We start from the raw sequence: 24,357 nt of genomic DNA on the forward strand, positions 1-24,357 counted from the left end.
CCCGCATCCTCACTTTACATGGTGGCACAGGGATTTGGCATCTCCGTCGCCATTAGTGGCCGTTTGAGTGGGTACTGCTTATTCCTGTGAATGCAAAAACAGTTGCATGAAGACGTGAATATAATATTGCCGCCATCTTTATAGCCTCTTCTTCTGCAAGAGTAACCATCTCCTTCAATTCAACCACCTTAACTCACCGCCAAAGGCCGCCCAAATCCCAAGCTCTAAGAACTATAACCAAACAAAACAATATGGAATAGAATGATCATCTAATCTACATACAACATTTTATATGCACATTAACCCAGACTCCTATCATCAAACTAAAAGATAGAAAAGTAAAATTCATAAAACATGGATACATATTTTCTCAATTTGTGGGATCTCATAAAGTATGGATCCATTGTTCTTATTTTTCTACACTCCCCCTCAAGTTGAAGAATAGATGTTAGTCATTCCCACCTTACTAATATAGATATCAAAACTTGATTTTTGAAGAACTTTAGTTAAAACTTCAACTTCTTGAGACTTGGTAAGAATGTAGGATAAGACAATAGTCACATTCTTAATTTTAGTCTTAATGAAATTTCTGTCAATTCTTACATGTTTCATCCAATTATGTTAAACTACAATATGGACAACACTAATAGCTGATTTGTTATTACTAAATAACCTCATAGACCATATTACTGGTATGTTTAAATCTGCCATCAATTTTTGCGTCCAAATGAATTCACATGTTTGCTGAACTATGGCTTTATAATCTACTTTTGCACTATTGCAAAAGTGGCCCTTATTCAAATATAGGAGTGAAATTTATATATAGTTCATTGACTTTCATACTTAAAAACCAACCATTTCCTTGACTTTCAAGTGTAACCCATAAACGAAAACAAATGTTCTCACACAGAATATAATTAGAATAAACTTTTTTCTAGCAAAAAATAAAATGAATACAATCAGAACAATACGATTTCTTTATATATGAAGGATAAACCAAGCATAATTAATGACACTAACAGCCAGCAATCGGTTTAGATTTGTTGAACCACAAGATCAGTCCTTTATTAGATTAGAGGCAGTAATCCTTATATATGACAAATGATTAAGACTGGTTCTATAGCTATGTTATGTCCACAAATAAACATATATATATATATATATATACATAATTAAGAGATCCCAAGAATTAATTATCTATAATGAGGTTTTGCAAAAGTGGAAATTGGTAAATGCTACATTCAGTGACCATCAACATTGTTCATTTCTCATCTCAAATATAGGCTGTCCTCAGATAGATACTGACCTAAAAAATCCAAGATGGTTAGTCAAATGGGAGTCAAGCTCAAATAGAGATCTAAAGATCTCGAATTTGAGCAAATGGTGAATGATTCTATTACTGATAATTCATTAATTAAAAGTTATTCAGAATAAGCCCAAAATGATCCATATGTGTCTAATAAACCATGACGGATACAGTATCAAAATGACTAGCCCCCGAAGCCTTATGTCTAATAAACCACATTAATGAGAAGAATGCACAGGGATTAGGTATCTCTATCCGTGAGATTACTCGTCAAATTCTAAGTCATCCAGTTGGGATCGATGACATGGTTGGCGATAGCAGCATGGTCGGCTGCAATAGTGTCGGCAACGGTAGCGGCATGATCGACTGCAACAGCATCAACAGCGGCTGTGACATTGGCATGATGGGCGGCAAAATGGCTGATGGGGGTGATGTGAAAAGACGCATCCATGTTTAGGGATGGAGTCCAAAATTTTAGAGAGGATGAACAAAAATTAAACATAAACTCTAAATTCTATTTAAAATTAAATAATATAAAAAATTAAAATATATATATCAATAAATTATACAATCGACACATTTTCATATTTTAATAACATTATATAATAACATCATTATCAATTTTATTAAATATCTATTTTTCAATATGCACAATTAAATATTGTCATTCAATCATTAATCTCTGATTCAATTGCACAGCCAAGTTTTGAAAAGTTTCATGACAGATTATCGTTCAATCATTGATCTTCAATTCAATTACGTTGTCAAGTCTTGACAAATTTCATGACAGAAAATATATTTTTTGTCATAGTTTCAAATATATAATTGACAAATTTGTAACAAAAAATAGAAAAAAAATAATCTCTTTAATTAAAACACAGTTAAAGAAATGATCAAGAGAGATTAACATATACTAAAGAAAAATAGATCATGTAACGCCCCGTTTTCTCGGGCGCGTTATAAATTGGGACAATTTCGAGACAATAAATTTTTTTCTTTCAAATGCTAAAGCTAAACCACATCATACCTCGAATCCGTCCCAGAATTCTCAATCATTTTTCTCGTAAGAGAATCACTATATACATCAAATGCAGAAGCAAAGATCGAAACCTGATATCTTAACGTTGATCATAAATCAAATCTTACATCTTCAACATTTCTCAAAACATTCAGAATAAATGAGCTACTCACATTTTATTCTTCATGCACTCTGCTAAGTGCCGTTTCATGCCTCATTTATCCTTGAATCTGCTACAATCTCCACCTAGAACGTTTTAATATTCCAGGGGCAAAACCCAAGTTAGATGATGAATCATCTAAGTAAGGGTAGATAATGTTATGTCATATGTGTATGCAATGTCTTACCTCGTAGGTGTCAACTGCACCCCTCATGCTACCTTCCATTTTAGCGGCCCCCTCTTTCGAAGCTGAGGTGTATGGGTGCACCCTTGGCAAAGTAGCGGTGTCAGTTCGTATGCCCTACGGCCTCGAATGCGAGTGATCAATGATATCAACGTGTATTTATGCATTTCATAGTTATGTATGCAATCTACGTGATTGATACATATCAGGGCATGTCAATATGATGAAAACATTTTCGAGGAAGTACCGCTTACCTTCTAGAGCTTATCGGGCTACCTCGATATCCGTGTCTTGCCTCGATTTGCGTGCCAACCTCAAAATTTGCACGAGTCCCTTCAAATTCAGCCTCAAAGTATCCTAATCACCATAATTATTTAAATAAACATTAAAACCTATTTTTCCATAATTTCTGGCATTTTCTCTAATTTTCTCTCTATTTCTTCCTATTTTTCCTCAATAAATCTAGATTAAATATTTCTAAAATATTTTCTCAAATATTTCACTACGATAATTCATAAAATAATATTCTTGAATTTATGAAATTTTCTAAGGAATTTTACTCACCTTAACATAGCATCTCGAATTTCCTCGGTATGCGTGCCCTATCTTTGAAACGTGTGCCCGAACTGTTTTTCTCACCAAAATTTTCGGGATATCACCGAAACATAATTCCCTATTTTCTATAATTTTTCTAGGATTTTTCTAATATTTTTTTTTCTATTTTTCCTAATTTTTCTTTCTTCTTTTCTTTTCTTTTCTTTTCCTTTTTCTTTTTCTTTCCTTTTTCTTTTTCTTTTCTCCTCCCTTCTTCTTGTTCCTCCTTTTCCCGCCTCCTGCGCCTGCAACTTCTTCTTCTTCTTCCTTCTTTCTTCTTTTTCTTCTCTTTTTCTTCTTCCTTCTCTTCTTCTTCTTCTTCTTCTTCTTCCCTTTTTTTTTTCTTCTCCTTCCTGTGCGCGGCTTCCGCGCACTCGCCCAGCCACCGCCTGCAACCCCTCGTCGCCGACAACGCCTACCTCACCACCCTCGCCGGCTGCCGACGCATCCCGCTGGCCGAGCACCGGCCTCCACCCTGGCTGGAAGCAACTCGCGGCTGCTGCAGCCGCGGCTGGTTGCTGCTTCGACGCACCAAGTTGCGGCCATGGCCACACCTAGCTGCTGGCCTCACTTTGGGCTACTTCCGACTCGCGATCGTGGCTCCTTTTGGGCACCTCTGGCCGAACTCGAGGTCGTCTCCAGCTCGTGCGCAGCCATCGCTGCTCAACCTATCGGCCTCCCCTGCTCGCCGCGGTTCCTTCATGGCTGCCATGGCCGACTTCAGCCGAGCCCTCTTTCTCTCCCTTGCTTCTCTCGGTCTCTCCCTCAATCTCTTCAGCGAACTCTCGCTTCCTTACTACTCTTAAACAGCCAAGCTTCATGCCTATTTATAGGCGCTCGGCTGCTTTCTCACCTCACTGGCCACACCCCATTGCGTGGAGAACTCTTTGGCGTCTGACATTCAACTTGCTGCCACAATCTCCTCCTTTTAGCGCAAATCTCGGCTGATCTTGAAGAAGCATGGCTGGGATGTATGGGGCGCTTGCTCACGTTTGCAGAGCATGGACATAGCAGGGAATGGTTTAGATTTGCACAGATTTGCAGAGATAACACCCACACACGCGCACAGAGCTTTGTACATCATATATATCTATATTTATATATACACACACTTCAATTAACAATTAAAACTCCACCTTACTTGTATTCTGTGAAGATTACTTAATTGTTATCCATGATTTGGCAGAGAGAAATGGCCATACATAAGCCTATATTTATATATATATATATATACACGTTATATATCATATTAATATATAAAAATTACACAATTAAATTTTAATTTTCTCATAATATCACTTGGGCAACTTTGTAATTTCAATTACACCCTCGAACACTAAATTAAATTGCATTTTAATATAGAAAACGTAAAATTAATAATTCCAAATTTACTCGATAAAAACGATTCCACCCCAATGTTCTCATCGGGCTGTTGTTTCATCCCGAAACCTCTAAAGGGTTATTCATTACGCAAAACCAGAGCCCCCCTTGGGTTCCGTTGATTTTTCGGGAGTCTCCTAAGACAATTCAATTTTACAGCCTAAATGGCAGCTGTATTTTAGTTGTATCGAAAACTGTTCCCAATTCGATTTTTTTTAATTCCATAAATCCTATCTCGATACGCTCGTCGAGACCATATAATTTTCTTTAGACAATTTCATTCTGAGGCGTTCCCTGTAGTTGATTTGGTACTAATAACTGCTATTAAGTCAATTTTTCAGTATTCTAAACTCATCGAAATTACGTGGCATCCTTATACGAACATGGGGTATTACAGATCAGATTTTTATATATCTTATTTTTAATTTTCAACCAATATTTAAAAAGCACTGGCAGTCGTCACCAGCCATCGTGGCCGGTGATTTTCGATTATCAGAGGTAACCACCCGACACCCTTATTCCTATCGACCAACATACCCAAAAATCAGTAAAATCTAACAACCAAATTTTGTAAATCTAAGCTTAAACTTCTGGTCAAACCCAACGCGCGTAAACTCACTAGCAGTTGCCACTGCCCACCATGACCAGTGGTTTTCGACAATTAAAAAGGCAATCACCCAACACCTTTATTCCTATGACCAATATATCCAAAATCCATAATTTTTAAAAAATTCAAGGCGAATATTTAGAAAAAAAATTAAATTATTATATATAATAATTTTTTTAAAAATCCAGGGTAGCTTTTAAAATGTTGGAATAATATGGGAAGGATGGACCGTAAATGTACGAAACTTGAGATGTAACAGTAAACGTCATCGAGTTTACAGATATATTTCACCCCTCAATAAAGGTGCAAAAGGTAAAGTGACTATCCTCCAGGATCCAACAAGCTCTTTCAAAACTCTGTACACTCACTTGTTTTGGGGACAAATGAGTAGCAAGAAACCAAAGATAACCCAGCAGCAAAGTAATGGCTGAAAGAGTGACCTGGTTCAAATAGATAAGATAAGAATACAAGATAAAAGGAAGAGAAAAGATAAAAGAAGAACTGCTCAGCAGAGACCTGTTCTTGTTCTTCCTCAAATTTGGTGGTTGAAGACTAATTCAAAGAATTCTCGAATAAGCTAGTTTAAGATAAATTATGTAAAGGAAAAAAAGAAAGCAAACAAAAAGTTGCTAAGTATGCACTAGGTTGCGTGCAAGGGGGGCAAGGGTTGGCCTAATTTCATACACGCGCAGCTCAACTCTTTCACAATTTTTATAAGCCTAAATAGACTCAATGTATATAAAAAGATGAATAAATGTTTCTATCAAACCCATGTGCGACAAAAGACACTGTAGACCATTTGAAATACCACTTGATTTACAATAGGGATGCCCGGCGTTGGAGGGGCCACGAGCTCCAGAGGCGACGCCGATCACAGTTACGTTCTTGGAGGAGACAATATACTTTTATTCTGAACCCCGGCATCAAGGTCACCAATCGCGGTACCGGTGACGGCACTCCTGCAGTAGCTCGTCCTTAGGTTTGCTGCGTTAATGGAGGCTACTTTCTTTCATTCTTGGGTGAGAATAAAGCTTAGTATATTCGCTGCAATGGAGTTTGCTTCTGTTGCAGCCCTAGATTACTTCTATCTATCTTCTCTATGTATGGTTTTGGTAATTGTAGATTAGCTTTGTTTCTCAATAAAATTTGAGTTGTCCATTTTTTCCTCTACTTTATAAAAGTAAATAAAATCTTTCCATTTTTAAGTAGTAGGAGATGAAAAAATATTTTATTAATTTTAAAATTATTTTGATATTGAGAAAGACAGTGATTTTTAGAGCCTATTTGATTCTCTAGTTTGAGAGCTTAAAACGTTGGTTAGCTTTTCTAAATTATGTTTTTGGCCATGTTAAAGAGTTTAAATGCAATATAGTTTAAATGTTATCTAATCAACATTTTTGAAAAGTTAAGGGAGATCAACTTTTTTTATAATGTTTAAGCTACTAAAAAAATGTTAAAATTGATCAAGAAAATGATTATTGTTTCTCATAAAAATCAACAAATTCTATCAAAGTTTATATTAATGATATGTCCTAATGCTAGATGTAAATAACATCTAAACGGACTTGGCTGACCACACCTCTTTCACAAATGTGAGAGACCAAATCAATCCACACTAAAGTAGCTACTAAGACCCTTTGCCGATAAATTGTGCTAGATGAGATCGAGCAAATGTAAGGTGGAGATGGCTATGGTTCTTATGAAAATGAGAAGCTCATCTCATGAGCATAGGTCAAAGAATAAGAACGAAAAGATAACAAGAATGAGAGTATGCTAGCAAAAGACTGGAGCAAGAAGAGAAAAAGACAACAAGCAAGAATTCTCTTAATTGTTGAGAGAATGTCTTATTTTAAAATCTACCTTTTGCTTGCTTATGGAGACAATCCCTATTTCCCTCCTATTTGTTCTCATTTTTCTCTCATTTTAATAGGGCCAGTCAACAGTTTCTCAAATTTATCTAATCGGTTGACAGGTTTGAATAACAAGTCGATAGTTCTGTGTCTTCCATTAAAACTTTCATCCAATTGCACTTAGACCCGTTATGAACTCCTAATAACACTTTCATTAGCTCTTAATGGAATTTAGACCCTCATTAACTCTTTAACTACATGCTTGTTAACTCTTAGTGATGTCCTCGTTAACTCTTAACGTTACTTTGTGTTAACTCTTAACAATACATCTAATATCATTAACTCTTAATGATGATCAATAACTTATTGCAAACTAAACATCACTAATTTAATACTTTACTTTTTGGGTGTGTAACCTTCTAGATTCACCGCTAAATAACAATTAGGAAATATTATACTTTTTGACATTGATTGAAATCTTTGACCTATTTTGTGAAAATGGATAAATGATTCTATATCAAGATGATTCTATAAAGCAATGAAGTCATATTTCATGTGATCTTATTTTGTCTGATAATTATCGTATAATACAATCCTTCCATTAGTTAACATCTCAATCGAATGAGAGTCATGGATTGATTAAGCTAACAGAACTCGATAACTATGCCAATATCTAATTTTGTGTGATTAAAATAACATATTGAAAACTCTTTTTCCATCATTCATACCCTGGCCAAGGATTTTACCAATCAACAACTAATAAAAATCTCATAGGATGTTTACTTCACGCTAGAGGTTAATAAATCATATCCAACAATCATTTATTTCCATACATTAGTAGAAAATAGACCACATAGAGAGTATTTCCATCCCCAATTGGACGATTTCACTCAATGCAACTCCCTGACACTAGTATACAAGATAATCGTATTTGCCTCAAGCCTGAGGATCAAGTAATATAATCGCAACCAATAACAAATCATTTATTCTCTTAGCTATCCATTATGCTATTCACGTCATGTTCAATGTATGTTTTTTCCAACACTCACCCTTTTGTTTATTATTCACATATCATGTGCATGTTACTCATTATTTTTCATCATTAGTATATCAAATTAACCAAAATAGTAAACTATGAGCTAGTCTATAATTAACTAATCGAAGTCCTCATTCAAAGAAGTCTAAGGACTGAAAACTATTTAAGATTTTTGTACCAAATAATCCTACCGACATAATCTTAACAACTTAAGAATGGAATCATTAACAATATATACCTATAGGAACGCATTCATAGGAATGGATAATATGAATAAAGAAATGACTATTTTATTAACGATAACAAGAATACATCATATGCCTTATGACGTCATCTAAATCTAGTATTATAGCACATCATTGACAAATTACAAATCACATGGCTAAAAAGATTAATGATTTATTATTAGTTGTGGTTGTATAAATGATCCTCTAACTTGAAAAGATATAGTTTTCTTATGTATTAGTGTGTGAGATTTGCTAGTGATACGGACTCACCCAAATGTTAAGTAGGAATGTTTACTGTGTTGTCTTATTCAACTAGTATGTGAAAATAAGTTATTGCTATATTGGATCAAATAACCTCTAAAGTAAGGTGAACATCCTATACACACTACAAGAAATAAGATTTTTAGTCGAGGCCAGGGTAGTCATTAAAAGTCCAAAAAGTCATCACTAAAATCTTAGTGACAGCCATATAGATGGTCACAAGTCGACACTAATACTCTCGTCACTATGTAATTAGTGATAGTAAAGTTGGACGTCACTAAAGTTTACCTATTAGTGACAATCATTTGTGACCGTCATTAAAGAAGATTTCATGTTAGTGTGATAGGTGAAGTTCTCGGCTAAGTCATGAAAATAAAAAAAAAAAGTTTTTAATGCGTTATCTCAATCACATCAAAAGACACAACAAGAAATTCGGGATTTAGCAACAGATTTTTAGCGACAGATATTTCCTTCGCTATTTTGCGATGGAACAGCGACGAAATTGCGACGAAATACGAATTTTTTTTTTTGTAAAATTAGCAACAGATTTTAGCGACGAAAAATAATTCCGTGGCAAAAAAAATAAAAAAATAATTTTTTAGTGATGGAAACAGTAATCCATCGCTATAATTAGTGACGGAAAATTATTTCCGTCGCTAAATTTTAATAATAATAAAAAAAGTAAAAATAAAAATTTTAATTTAATGATGGAAACAAATACCGTCACAAAAAAATAAAAAAATATTTTTTTAGCGATGAAAACAGTAATCCATCGTTATAATTAGCGACGAAAAATTATTTTCGTCGCTAAATTTTAATAATAATAAAAAAAAGTAAAAATAAAAATTTTAATTTTAGCAACGGAAACAGTAATCCATCGCTATAATTAGCGACGGAAAATTATTTCCATCACTAAATTTTAATAATAATAAAAAAAAATAAAAATTAAATTTTTAATTTTAGCGACGAAAAAAAATTCCGTGGCAAAATTTTAAAATAAAAATTAATTTTAATATTAAACGTTAAAATAAAAAATTTAAATTTAAAATTAATTTAAATTAAAAAATAAAGTTAGCAATGGATTATCCGATTCCGTCCCTAATTTAGCAACGGAAGATTTAATCCGTCGCTAAAATTAATTTTTTTATGTTTTTTATTCAGTTAATTTATAAATATTTAAATTTGAAATGAATATTTAAATATATAAAAAATTAAATATACATTTAACCATGAGATGAATATAAAAAAATTAATTTATAAAATTGAAATAAATATATTAATATTAAAAATCATAATATTGCTAAATTCTAACTCATCAATTAATATATTTCATGTGCATAAAATAAAAAATATTAAATGTATAATAATTAATTATTTGTAATATTTATTAAATGTGTACAAAATATAAACAAACACTATATTTGGAAAATAAATAAAAAGTTTTAAAACTATAATATTATTGAAATTTTCTTTATTTTTAATTTTAGAAATCATAAAAATAAAACAATATTGAGGGATTACATTATATAGAACGAAGTCTAGGAGCTATCTTGTTAGTATTTTTCTCTCTATAAATAGGAGAATTTTTTGGTAAAATAAAAATTTTAAAAACCATAATATATGGATGACATTGTGTCTTATACTTGATAATTGTATCATATGTTACTATCTAATATATAGACATTATAACACAATTAAATGTATAATTAAGTCATTCATAATAAACAACTAGAGAAGTGACATATGCTGATCAGGATAAGAAAGTATCAAAATAAGTTCGGGATGATTTTCGAACGAATTTATGGAATAATTTTCCCCCTTAATAGTTGTACTATAAAAAAGCTATATGGGTTAATTTTTATTTTTAAAGTTTAAGTATTATGTATAAAACATTAATGTTGACTAATAAAAAAATAAATATATCTCTTTATCATTTGTTCTCTCTAATTTTGTCTCTAAGTTATAGATGAAATTCAACAATTTAGAACCCATTGTGTTGATGAAATGAGTTCTGCCATTAGTATAAATATTATGTAGATTTTGTTTAATATAATTTTTATTTATAGAAAAAATTTATTTTTTTAAGATTACAAACTAATAATAAATAATTCAATATATCAAATTAATTTATTATAATTATTAGATTTATAATATAATTAAATTTTTAAATAAATATTATTTTGAAATACAATAATTTAAATTATTTTATTATCACATTTTAGATAATTACAATAAAATTTTATTTAAATTATATTCTTTTTATTAATTAAATATTTATTAATATTATTTTTATAAATTATATTATTTTTATATAATTATTAAATATTAAAAAATAATAATTTCAATTCCTGCCTCTAGCAAATCCCGCCCCCCTCCCCCTACCTTTTCCCCCCAAAATCCCTAAAGTCCCCCCCTCCCCCCAAATCTCTAATTCTCTGGCTCTCTAGCTCTCTCTGGTTCGCTTGCCCTCATCTCTCGCCGTCGCTCTCTCATCTCGATCGCTGTCTCGCCCTCGCCCCCGCTCTCGCTCTCGCTTTCCCTCACTGTTTCGCCCTCGCTCTCGCCTCTCGCTCGCTGTCTCGCTCTCAATTGCTCTGTCGCCCTCGCTGTCTCGCTCTCGCCCTCGCCCCCGCTCTGTCGCTCTCGCTCGCAGCTCGCCCTCGCTCGCAGCTCGCCCTCGCTCTCGCTTGCGGCTCGCCCTCGCCTCTCGCTTGCTGCATCGCCCTCGCCCTCGCCTCTCGGTTGCTCGCCCTCGTCTGTCGCTCGTTGGCTCTCGATCGCTCTATCGCCCTCGCTGTCTCGCCTCTTGCTCGCTCTGTCGCCCTCGCTGTCTCGCTCTCGCTCTCGCTATCTCGCCCTCGCCCCTGCTCCAGCTCGTGGCTCGCCCTCGCCCTCCCTTGCGGCTCGCCCTCGCCTCTCGCTTGCTGCTCTGTCGCCCTCGCTGCTTGCCATCGCCCTCGCCTCTTGTTAAATTTTGTAAATTTGGTGTTTTCTCAATTTTTTGGTTTAATTTTTTTTATTTTTCTTTCTTTCTTTTTTGCTGCCCATGTTAAATTTTGTAAATTTGTAATGTTTGTTGCTGTGGTTTTTCCAGTGAATTATTAAAAATATTTTTTTTATTTTTTATATATATTTTTATGTTATTTTATTAAAAATTTATTTATTATGTTATTTGCTGCTCATGTAATATATTTTTTATGCTTCTTTCTTTTTTGTTGTATTATTTTATTTGTTTTCAATAAATTATTAAAAATATTTATTAGGATTTTAGTAAATTATTTTATTTGTTAATATATTTTTTAATAATTATTTTTTTTTTTTTATATACTTTAGCGACGGAATATTTCCGTCGCTAAATATTTTTTTTATTTTATATTAAAAAATTAAAAAAATAGCGACGAAATATTCCGTCGCTAAAATAAATTTTTTTTAAAAATAGCGACGAAATTTTTCGTCATTATTTTTTTAAAAAAAATATATTCAGAGACGAAATTTTTTCTGTCGCTGATCCGTCGCTAAATTGGCGACGGATCTGTCGCAAAAAAAAATCCGTTGCCAATCCATCGCTAAATTTATTTAGCGACGGATTTTTGACTTTAGCGACGAAAATATTCCGTCGCTAAATGGCGAATTTCTTGTAGTGAGATATTGGCATAGCATCAAGTCAATGAGCTTAGAAAGTCCATGACTCTTACTTGATTGTGATATTATTAATGAATGGATTGTATTACACAATAATCATTAATTAACGAAATAGCTAGGTTCATATGACATCGACTTCATTGTTTTATAGAATTGTCTTAACATATACGTAGGTGTCACTCAAGACTTTTAAAGATATTTTGAGAAGATTGAGAGATTCTCAAAATATATCAAAAAGTTCAATTGATTAGCGTCAAAGGAGTTTGACGTTCCCCTAATTGCTATTTAGTTGTAAACATAGAATATCACACATCTAAAAGTAAAATAATTGAAATTAGTAATCTTAAGTTGGAATAAATAAGAGTTAATAGGGTTCAAAATATTATAAATAATTAATGGTAGAGCAAATGTGCAATAAACGAAACTTTGGTACAAGAGCAGAGTCGGCCCTAGCCCAGGGCTACAACCTAAGGCCCATAACTGAGGGGGGCCCAAATTTTTTTAAAGCCTATGTATATATGTGTATAAAAAATTTAAAAAAATTAATAAAATAAGTTGCTGCATGTATTCTGTCAAAGGAAAATTTCATTGCTATTTTTATTTTGTAGATACATATGATGATTGTTTTTGTTTCAATTAATTGTGGAGGATGAAAGTAGGGGTGTCAACGGTTCGGATTGGTCTGGTTCTATAAGAATCCAGTAGCCGAACCATTTTTAATGGCTCCGAAAAAATAAGAACCGTAACCAAACTATTACATATATAAAATCAAACCATGACCAATCCGTCACACCGGACTGATTTCGGTTCTATCAAATTAACATTTAATTTCTAAAGATTTTCGTAAAATATTAAATTACAAACAAATTTATTAATTAAAATAAATCCATAACTTCATTAATGCTTTAAGTCTTGAAATAAAAGTAGAACAAAATAATTCATAGAGTTCATGAATCTCGTTAGTTTTCTAAAAAATGATATTATTTATACATATATATATATACCAAAAAATTATAATATATATAAATATAATATCGGTTCCTGTTCAGTTCAAATCACGATTTGAAAAAAAAAAAAAATCAATAACCAAATCAAATATATCGGTTCTTAATTTTTTAGAATCAGAACCTAACCATTGAACCATAGAACCAATCCAAAAGGCACGGTTCGATTCGATTTGATTCGGTTAATCGATTTTCGGATATTTTTTGACACCTCTAGATGAAAGGAAGATTGATCAAATCAAGAAATACTTACGGAGATTCGGAAGGAAGCATATAGACTCAAATATGTAGTTTTTATTTTTTAATGTAATGTTTACAATGTAGGGTACTCTTTTTTCTTCATTTGAGATTTTGTCTCATTAAGTTTTCCCCGAACAAGGTTTTAATTAGACTCCAAATTATTCTTCTTTATCTTTTATAAATTCTTATAATTTTAATGAAATTAATTAATTAATAATTTTTATTTTTTTATTTAATTTATATAAAAGACACAATTAAAAAAAATTTGCCCAGGCCTTAGGAAACCCAAGACCGGCCCTGTGCAAGAGGAAAAAGTTCTCGGCAGAAATATTAAATGCACCGGGTGGTGCATTTAATGCATTATATAAAAATATATAAATCTATATATATTCATTTAATATATATACAAATGTATTACCACGTTTAATAGTTTAGGTATAAATCTTTGTTTTTATTTAATTTTTTTTTTTTTTTGGTAATGTTCAGGATATACCTTATGTTAAATTATAGATGCTGTGAGGATTTTTTTAATGAAATTTTACTTACAGAAAAAATAAATTATGACATATATAAATATATTTTTAGGTTTAAATTATATTTACTAATGAAATATTAAATTTATCAAATATATATATATTTTATAAATTTATTTATAAAAATAAGTAATATGTACTTTTTGGTCATTTTACCACTTCCTACACCTCACAAGCTTTACTTTTATTAAAGACCAACTATATAACTAATATTTTCAAGTATATTTATCGGAATAATTTATTCACTTAAAAACATTATAAATTAAAATTTTTAAAAGAGCATTTAAGCCCAAAGAAAAAAAAAACTTAAAAGCCCCTATTAAAAAATAGTGAGTCGAACAGACTCTTAGGCTTAATAAGTCTGCCTGCATGATAACGAGTGATATTTTAAAAAATTGCATTTTAAATAAAATAAAAATAAAAAATAACAACCAAAGAATACAAAAACTAATATTTATAACAATAAAATATATAATGAAGTAAATTAAATATTCAAACTCCACATACAAATAAATATTTCCAGTCTTTCAAGCATTATCAGAGGCGAAAGGTTTCTTTTTTTTGGGGTGGGGGGGGTACCCTACCAACATTTAATATGGAAGAAATAACGGAGAAATATATACCCAAGAAAATAAATACAAAACAAAGCAGACAGACAAGAGGAATCTGATACTTCATTTACTGCTTTGAGTAGTAGAATGGTAAAATCCCAATCAGCTGCAGAGATGAGCTCTGTTTCAATCATAATTCATAAATAAATCTGACATTTCTGGGTGCCAGTCGGTCTCCCCGTGATCTGAGCTTTTTTCTTTTTTTTTTGGCTGGGCGGGGGGGGGGGCAAAAAAGCCCATATTTATAAAATATATATATATATAGTTAGTATAATAACATTAGTTATAATTTTACTCCACTAATATTTTGTGAAAGATTGTATGTATAAATAAAAATATTTTACTGAAAGAACTAAAAAGCACTGAATTCAAAGTAAGAGCAGATGTGAAAATGAAGACGATGCGAAAGTGCAGATAGAAAGAGTGTTTCAGGGTGAGAGTAACCTCAGCTGGTAAGTACAAACTAAATGAACTTAATATATACGCTTTAATATCAGTAAATGATAAATAAATTTAGTATGCTTTAAGATCCCCCATTGTAGATTGGGCATAGATCCCCCTTATATTCATTACCTTGCACCATTTGGAAAAGCTCATTTTTGCAGTTCTAATTTTATTTTATACAAAGACTGCTTTTACTATTCAAATTTAATTAAAATGCTTAATACCTGAAAGGAAATATACCCTTAGAGAGGATAACATCCAGCAATCTGTCACAAAGCTTGGTTTAGATTTGTTGGACCACAGGATCAATGTTTCATTTGATAGGAACACTACTATATATATGTATTGAGAGAGAGAGAGAGAGGAAGTAATTAATTAATCCATAGAATTAAACGATTAAGACTAGTTAGAAAGCCATATATGTCATATATATGTCCATAAGAGTCGTTTTCTCTAGATTTATTCATGGTCTTAAAAAGGTATCTTATGTCCATATATAAGAGTCATTATCTCTAGATCTATTCATGATGAGGTTTTGCTCAAATAGAGATATGTATATTCAGTGACAGACAATGTCCACTTCCCACCTTATCTCTAAGCCACTTTTAAGATGGAAACTAACGTAAGAAAGCCCCCGAAAGTGATAATTGAGCGGGACTTAAAGCTGAAACAAATATCAATAGTTTTAACTTAAGTGTTACGTTTCATATGAACTTGAGTTTTCATTTGATATAGCTAATTAGTGAGATGTAAAAGTGAAAAAGTTAGTGATTTTTTATTTAAGGTTTAAAGTTGATGATTCTAATTACTATTAAAAACTCAACATAGGTTTCGGAGAGGATAAACAACCATGCATGATCAAACTAACGGACCTCATGATGAAGCATAATTTCATGTACAAGGTAGGGATATAAGAATCTCTGGACGCTGATTTAACCTTTCTTTCAAGAAGTAAAATTTACGTGGATTAATGCATAACATTACTCCATAACTGAACCCGAACTGTGAAAAGTAATACACCCAATGTGATGTTGACTCAATAAACCACATTAATGGGAAGGAAAGCAAAAGGATTTGGAATCTCTATCCCCATTAATGGGGGCCGTTTGGGTTGGTGTGAACCCCAAAGAGCCAACTACGTACAGTTGCATGAATGATGAAGAGATGTGAATGAATTTTAGTTGAAAAAATATATATTTTAATTTATTTATGATTTTTTTATTTAAACACTCAATTTTTTTTGTTGTTTTAAAGACATTTCTGAACTTGCAATTTCAAGAACTTTCAATTTCAAATCAATTGATTCAAAATTACATATGGATATTTTTGAAACAATAAAAAAATTAAGTATTTAAATAAAAAAAACGTACATTGGACTAAAATATGTATTTAGCAAATATAATATACATTACTACCATCTTTATAGCCTCTTCTCCAAGACCCAGCCTTCTCCTTCAGCTCAAGCGTCTTAACTCACCGCCAAACGCCGCCCAATTCCCCAGCTATAAGAGCACACCTCCATTTCCATCTCAAACCAGCTTCAATATCATCAAACCCAGATTCTTAATTTCGTTCCCAACCTCTTCTCAGCAATGGCTGCTCTTAACCCTAAGCCAGTCCTCGCTCTCCTCCTGCTCTTCAACCTCTTGCTCGCCCTATCCGGGTTGGCATTTGCCGGCCGCATCACGCCGGCCACCGCCACGAACACAGACGTAAAGCAGCCGGAATCCTTCATTGGTAAAGACGGCAGCTTTCTTGTTCCGGGCATCGGCCGCTTCATCCTCCCGGGTCATGGTTTCAACCCTTTCACGTACAATCCTGTCACCGGCACCAACGGAGGGCAGCCAAGCGTTGGCGGATCCATCGGGTCCGGTGGTGGCACCGGCCACAGCTACGTTCCCGGAGGCGACGATACCTTCGTCCCCAACCCCGGCGTCGAGGTGCCGAACCCTGGAACTGGGGGCAGCACTCCTGGAAGAGCACGTCCTTAAATTTGCATGGATGCAGGATGCATGGACGGCTCTGGGTTTTCCTAGGGTGGTTTCTTTCGTTCTCCGGCAAGAATAAAGGTTTAGTGTAACGCTGCAGTATTGGATTAGTGTCTCTGGGTTTTCTCCATGTATGGATGTCGTTGTAGAATGTCTCATTTGTTTCTGAATAAAATTTCAGTTGTTCTTGTTCATTTCTGTTAACTTGCGGTCGGTGAACGAAGCTTTCTGCCTTGTTAGGGAGAGGAGAGGAAATATTTCCCTTTAACTAAGTTAAAAGAGTGGTACTGAGATATATAATATTAATTGTTTTCAAAAAATCACGTACAATACAAAATCATACAAAATATATAATAATGGGAAGTGGGAACAAAGTTTATGTTTAATGTCCCATCTTGCCTCAATCTTAAAGTGAGAAAATGATGAAATCAGATTCTACTGAAGAAATTTGATGAGACAAGGATGATGAATAAAGGATGGCTCTCTTGTGTGAAAAATTATTTTGACATTGAAAATGGCATAATTAAAAACAAAGATATTTTTGAGAAATTAAGACAATTAATAAAAAAAGATTTTAGAAAAAAGGAAAGATGGAACAAATGACAACCTAGCTACCAAGTCCAAGTCCAATTCCAATTCCAAGCCCAAGCTGTTGGAGAGATTGAATCTTCTTCACCCATATTTGTTGCATTGCTTAGAAGCTAGAAGCGACAGGTTTTTATGGGTGCCCTACAAACATTTAATATATATGATGGAGAAAAAAAATAGGGAAATACAAGAAAACAAACAAACAAACAAATTCCAGATAAATTGAAGAATAATCTGATAGTTCATTTACTGATCCGATGATTCCGATCTGAGTTGAATACAGGGTGAATGAGTCCCAGTCAGTACGGATGAACGTCAGTGAGTGTCTTGTCGCTGTGATCTTCAGTTTGTTTTTTTTTTGTAAAAAAAGGAAAACCCATTTGGTATAATGATTGAAGAGCTTAAAAAAAAGTATTGATTTAGTTTTCCGAAGAACTCTTTTACAGTGCCCAACAAATTCTACTGAGAGGGTTATCCAAGGATTCAAAAATATAAAAATACCCTCAACTAAATTATAAATTTACAAATTCTGCTATTATCTTACCTACTTGCTCTCTTGTCTCTCTACCCTTTACATAACCATTGATCGTCATTACTTTCTCAATAGAAGCAGAATGTAACGACAATCAATTAAACGAAGACAATGATGGTTGACAATTATATCAACAAGAGAAGAGAACATGCGGGCAAAATAATGATAAGATTTGTAAATTTACAATTTGAACAAGAGTATTTTTATCTTTTTAGTATCCTTCTATAACCCCCTCGATACAAGAGTGATATTTTGTCAAATTTGCATATAAATAATTATATTTTACTGAATGAAAGAAAAGTCATGGAATGGATTCTTTCGAGAGTAGATATTTACAGGACGGTGCAGAAGAAGTACAGATGGAACAAGTGTTTCAAGGCTAGTTTTTAGTACAGAGAAAGGATAATTAAGCTGGAAATTAAGTTTTAAGATTTCCCAAAACATTTCAAAGTATCTACTTGACATTTAACAAAATTATTCCCACAAGTTACGTGAATTTTAAGTTTAATGATATTTTGTATAACATGAAAAAACTTTTTTATAATGTAAAAAAGTGTGTATTGGAGTACCAGTCAATATATGGCCTGCCGCAAGAAAACATAATAAAAATAAGTTAGTATTATTCGGGCGATACTGAGACGTCTCAGGTGAATTAAAAAAAAAAATTAATATTATTTCAGTGTCAGTATTCACCCGTAGTAGTTGTACCAGTTATCATTGGGTTATATTGAGGTATTGTACCAAATGATATTATTTTTTAAAATTAATTTAAAATTAAAAATAAATAATAAAAAATAAATTAATTACACCAATAATCACTCAATTTTACATTATGTTACTGTTTGATCACTGAATTTTGAAATACTATCATTTAATTACTAATATTTCAAAACTGTTACTGCTTAATTACTAAACTTTAAAATATTATCTATTAGACACTAATATTTCAAAATTATTTTTCATCCGTCACTCGTGAATTTAAAGTTTAGTAACTAACGAGTGACTGTAAGAAATAATTTTGAAATATTAATGATTAACATGTAATATTTTAAAGTTCAGTGATTAAGCAGTAACACTTTTGAAATATTAATGATTAACATGTACCATTTCAAAATTCAGTAATCAAACAGTAACAGAATGTAAAGTTAAATGATTATTGGTGTAATTAACCTAATGAAAAATATATAAAATGTTTGTGTGTATATTTTTTCAAATAGAAGGAATTTAGAAGTGGGGTGGGAGAGTGAATTGAGTCTTGTAAGATCTGAAAATTTTCTTTCAATTTTTCAGTTTTCAAAGTTGATCAGTTAATGTGTCATTTGTTGATGGATGGATAATAGCAATTAGTTAAACTGATCAAGCATAAACACATAAGATTTATAAAAATTAGGCTTTAATCTTGTATTAAACTGTCGTTACAATTAATTTTACTAACAAGAATACATTGTAGCAAATATGAACCTTCACAAATTGAGATCACCTTACATGTAAGTGAATTAAATACAAAATAAACTTACAGCCCTTTAAATTAGAACAAAGGAGGAGGATTTACAACGAAACTTCACACTTGAATGCTTTAAGATGCCTTGGATACGTTCTGCTTTCAAAGTCTCTTTTAAGTCTGAAAAAAGATAGTTCGTTTTAGCTTTGTAGGAAGAAGAACTTAGCTTAAAGAAGGGTTAGTCAAACACATTAGACCATCTATAATAAATGACGTATATATAAGAGGAGAAACAATAGCTTGGGGGTTTGTAAACTCTTCTCAGAAAATCAGGAGTTTATTTAACATGTTATGAGTAAAAGAAAATAAAAGAGATTGAAGTCATTAAGTACTTGGATGTGCCCTCTCTTGCAGGAGTTCTCGTCGCTCGGTCTCACGATTTTTGATAGGGGAGGTAAATTTAAATTTAATCCATAGTGATTATATAGAAAATGGATTCGAAACTAGAAACCTAGCCCGTCCACCACTCCGAATTCATTAAGTACTTATACGAATATGGAGGGGTATAATTCTAAAGCAGGATATAGCTTTCAAAAATGAGAAGAAAAGGAATATTTGAGGTTAGAATAATGTTTCAAATTGTCGAGGACACTTCAGTGATGGGCATTAATGCCTCAGAGAAAATTGTAGGTTTGTATTATGTTCCAAAAAGAGGAAATCATTGTTTTACAACAAGAATATCATGTACCAAAAACTTAGAAAATTGTTTAGAATGAATAAAGAAACCCCAAGTTTAAAAAAATGATAGATAGATAGTTAATTTCTTTGAAGATAATTTTTTAAAATAACAGCACTTGATCGACCAAAGTGAATCTTTGATTGACTAAACAATCTTCTTCAGAATGATCGGAAATAGTTTTGGAGGACTTTAGTTTACTAAAGTATATTTTTTGGTCGACCAAATTGATTCTGATAAAGTGTTCTAAAATATATTGAAGACCTTTGGTCAACCAAGACTTGTATTTAATTGACTAAATTAAGTATTAATAAGCCCTTGAAGAACACACTACCCTTCTTTGGTTGATTACTTACCTCCATTTGGTTGACTAGATAGGTAGAAGATTGCATTTTCTTTATCGTTTTTAAGTTATTTTTAATTTTTTAAAATAATAAAAACGTATTTTTTTATTATTTTTAAAAATACATTTTTAAAAATAAAAAAAAATTATAAGGAAAACTCAAAACAAAACAAAATTGTTTATTTATTTAAATTCAAAATATATTTATTTATTCATATTTTATTATTATAATGAAAAAAATATTACAAAATTCATGAACTTTAAAATGTATTTATTTTTAATAATATATTAACATTAAATATTTTTAATTTACTAAATAATCAAATTTATTGAATAAAATATTATTAAAAAATTATTTTCAAAATTTCAGAGAGAATGCGTTTTCTAATTTTCTGTTTTGAGAAATAATTTTTCAAAATGACAAATAGAATGCGTTTTAAATTTTTTAAAAATAGACTACCAAAACAAAAAATTAAAAATGAATTCAAAATTCAAAACTGAAAATTAAAAATCAAAGAGAATACAACCAAATTTTTGAGTGTTTTTACTCACTCGTTTGTTATGGTCAACTACACAAAAGAGGGACAAGGCTTAAACCTCGCTACTAACTTTTGGTCAACTAGACAAAAAAAAATTTTAACAAACTTTAAAAATATGTTTACTACTTTTGTTTGATGGATCATTCAACAACATTTGATCAATCAGACAAAAATTCATTTTAACAAACTTAAAAATTTAAGAATTTATGTTGAAGGAATAATATTTTCAATTTTTATCATATCGATTTTACGTTTCAAACAAAATAGTTTATTTTTCATGAACGATGATTTCAAAGAAAAGGAATGACGAATTTAGTTACTATCAAAAACCCATTGGATTGTACCCTTAAAGTTAACAGAACTATTGTCGATTTATCATTTTTTACTTGATTGTGTTAAATTAGTTATTCAGGCATATTTGATTATTTAGGTTATATAATTTTTTGAAGTATACATTGAAAGTGCTTAAAAACAAATTTTCACACACAAAACAATCAGAATGATGCGATTTTCTTCATATATGAAGGGAAAAACCTGCAATTGATGGCACTAAGTAAGCCTGGTTTAGATTTGTTGGACACAAGATCAGTTTTTCATTTGATGAGAACACTTAGTAGAGGCAGTAATCCAATCCATAATGACAAATGATCAAGACTGGTTAGAAATCGATGTTATGCCTATAAGGGTCACTATCTCTCCCTATTTCTAAGATAGAAAAACAAAAATAAATTAAATTTGACAGTTGAGTCTAGGATATGAAAATTGTTAAAACTTTACATATGGATAAAATATTTCGTGGTATATCAGTTAAGTACGTACACTACACAATAACAACAATAAATCATAAGTCTTAATCCCATAAGGTGGAAAGTTTAACTAATGAAGCAAAAATTAAATTTTCATTTAACAAAACTAATCAAATGATGAACCGGATATAAAGTGACAGACCTAGTTGTTATGACAAACTCTCCTTTTCCAGTTTTGGGTCATGACAGACTCTCCTTTTTCAATTTCGGACTCGTGAGGCCAAAAATTCAATATCTCGATCTCAATCTGACTAATATTAATCTTAAAAAACTTTCTTGACCTACACTCACCAATAGTGATCTTGGTTTAGCTCATCAATTATATTACCATAAGTTTCTCACTCAAAAATTGCAAAACCATTTGTAACAATACAGGTCTGTGTCCAAAAATACTAGCTAAAAATGACTAATAAATTCATAGTATCAAGTACGGTTACCCAAGAACTTCTCAGTAGACTACCAACTTCGGATTTGGGTCATGAAAAATTGGCCTTATGGAACCAAGGAGAGGAAATAGACCCATGTGGCCAACCTAATAAGCTTTGAATGAATTAGCTTAAGTCAATTTGAGATTACAACAACGTGATTTATGGCTACCGTTATGTGTATGGAGCAACAAGGGTAGCAGAGCTAGCTACTCTGTTTATTCATAAAGCACAGTTTTGCCAACTACTCCTATCTCCACCACAGACGCCAGAGGGCAGAGAAGACAACCACCCATAAAGCAAAGAGGAATATAAACTCAAATACATAAGAGAACAAAACAATTACGAGGTCTGAACTGCAAGGAATCATACACGCTATCAAATTTCAAGCAAATTGATGTGCCGCCGCCTAGAATAAATGCACTTAATAACTAGACCACCTACCACTGATCCTCCAGCTTACAGGACCACAAGGACATTCTTGTATTAACAGTAACCAAAGAGTCTTATCTTCTGTGATTTGTCATTGGAAATTAGCTGTTATTTGGTATCAATGATAAGCCACGTTAGTGAACCTTCAAATCATTGTTCCCCTGTTCAACAGCAATAAGATCAGCTAATTAATTCCATTGTTTCCTTAAAAGGACTTTCCTAATACAATCTAAGCATAGAAGCTACCACCTGTATCTGTCCATCAACACCAATATTATCACTAACTAAAGCTCAACTAATCAATTCCTTTGTTTCCTAAAAGTCATTCTCTTATACCATCGACATCTGAATATAAGCCATTAATGTCTAATCTGGGAAATAATTCAGAATTCATTCATTGCTACCATATAACCAATTTAGACAAGCAAATTATAGGGGGCCAGTCTCCATCCACAACCTCATTACTTTAATTACTCGAGCTACCACTTAACTGAATCAAGGCCATCAATTGCATCTCATGTCTAGACAAACAAGTTATGCGGATGACAAGCAACCTGCAATAGATCCCATAAGAAACATTCAGCTAGCAGACAAAGAACAGATTCAGTAATTAAATCTTGCATCCATGAAAAGGCCACTAAACCTACTTCATGCCTACCTAAACAGGAGGTGGATCATTAATCAGTTTCTTTGCTTGATTTTTCCATAAAGAAGGGATGGGAAACATGAATACTCAAAAATAGCACATGGACTCCATCAATCATAACAAACTAGTTATTTTCTTTGTCATTAAGATGGACCCAGCTATTGTAATTTCACGAATGAAATTAATTTTTTGGTGTGAAAGTATACAATAAATTAAGAAAAACATGTATAAAAAAGCTCCAACTCTTTAAGTTTCGACCAAGGAGAGGTTCCAATGTTAGTGAACAGAAATTGGAAACCGAATATGTCATGAGAAAGTGCACACAATCCTTGAAGCACATTAACCATGAGATTTATTTCCAGATAATCAGCTCATGATAAAATAGAGCTTTTGTAGATGTCTTCTTGATAAATATTTCTCAAGCTGAAGTAAGCATAAAGCTATCAACTTTGTTACATAGGCCTTCCTCAACTAAATTGGTCATGTGCCGAGCCACCCTTCAATCAAGTCAAATGCATCTCATGCATGAATAGCATCTCCAAATATCATTAGACATCACCAGGATAGCATCTCGTATGAATAATGCCACCATGTATGTTTATGAGTGACTTCATGCAGAATTTAAATAAATAAAAAGTTGCTGCCTTTTAGGCTTTCCATAAGGATTCGTGGATTTCTTGAATAGATGTTACAAAAACCATAAATTATAACGTTGAGAGCGTAGTAATATGGCCAGATCAGAAATGTTCATTATCGGATCAGACAAATGACATTGGAAAAATAC

At 32.3% G+C, this 24,357-nt stretch overlaps 1 protein-coding gene across 1 annotated transcript; it reads left to right on the forward strand.

The window, feature by feature from the left end:
* Positions 1-16,545: 16,545 nt before the first annotated feature.
* Positions 16,546-17,279, forward strand: LOC127792374 (putative cell wall protein). Its single transcript, XM_052322849.1, has one exon. It carries the CDS (start codon positions 16,690-16,692, stop codon positions 17,086-17,088), a length of 399 nt encoding a protein of 132 aa, XP_052178809.1. The 5' UTR covers positions 16,546-16,689; the 3' UTR covers positions 17,089-17,279.
* The last annotated feature ends 7,078 nt before the right edge of the window (positions 17,280-24,357 follow it).

Source organism: Diospyros lotus, chromosome 15 (assembly GCF_014633365.1).
Source record: "Diospyros lotus cultivar Yz01 chromosome 15, ASM1463336v1, whole genome shotgun sequence".
Classification (NCBI taxonomy): Eukaryota; Viridiplantae; Streptophyta; class Magnoliopsida; order Ericales; family Ebenaceae; genus Diospyros; species Diospyros lotus.

What these genes read in the sequence shown, in the direction of transcription:
- LOC127792374 (XM_052322849.1), top strand. Translation starts at nt 16,690, where the DNA reads ATGGCTGCTCTTAACCCTAAGCCAGTCCTCGCTCTCCTCCTGCTCTTC.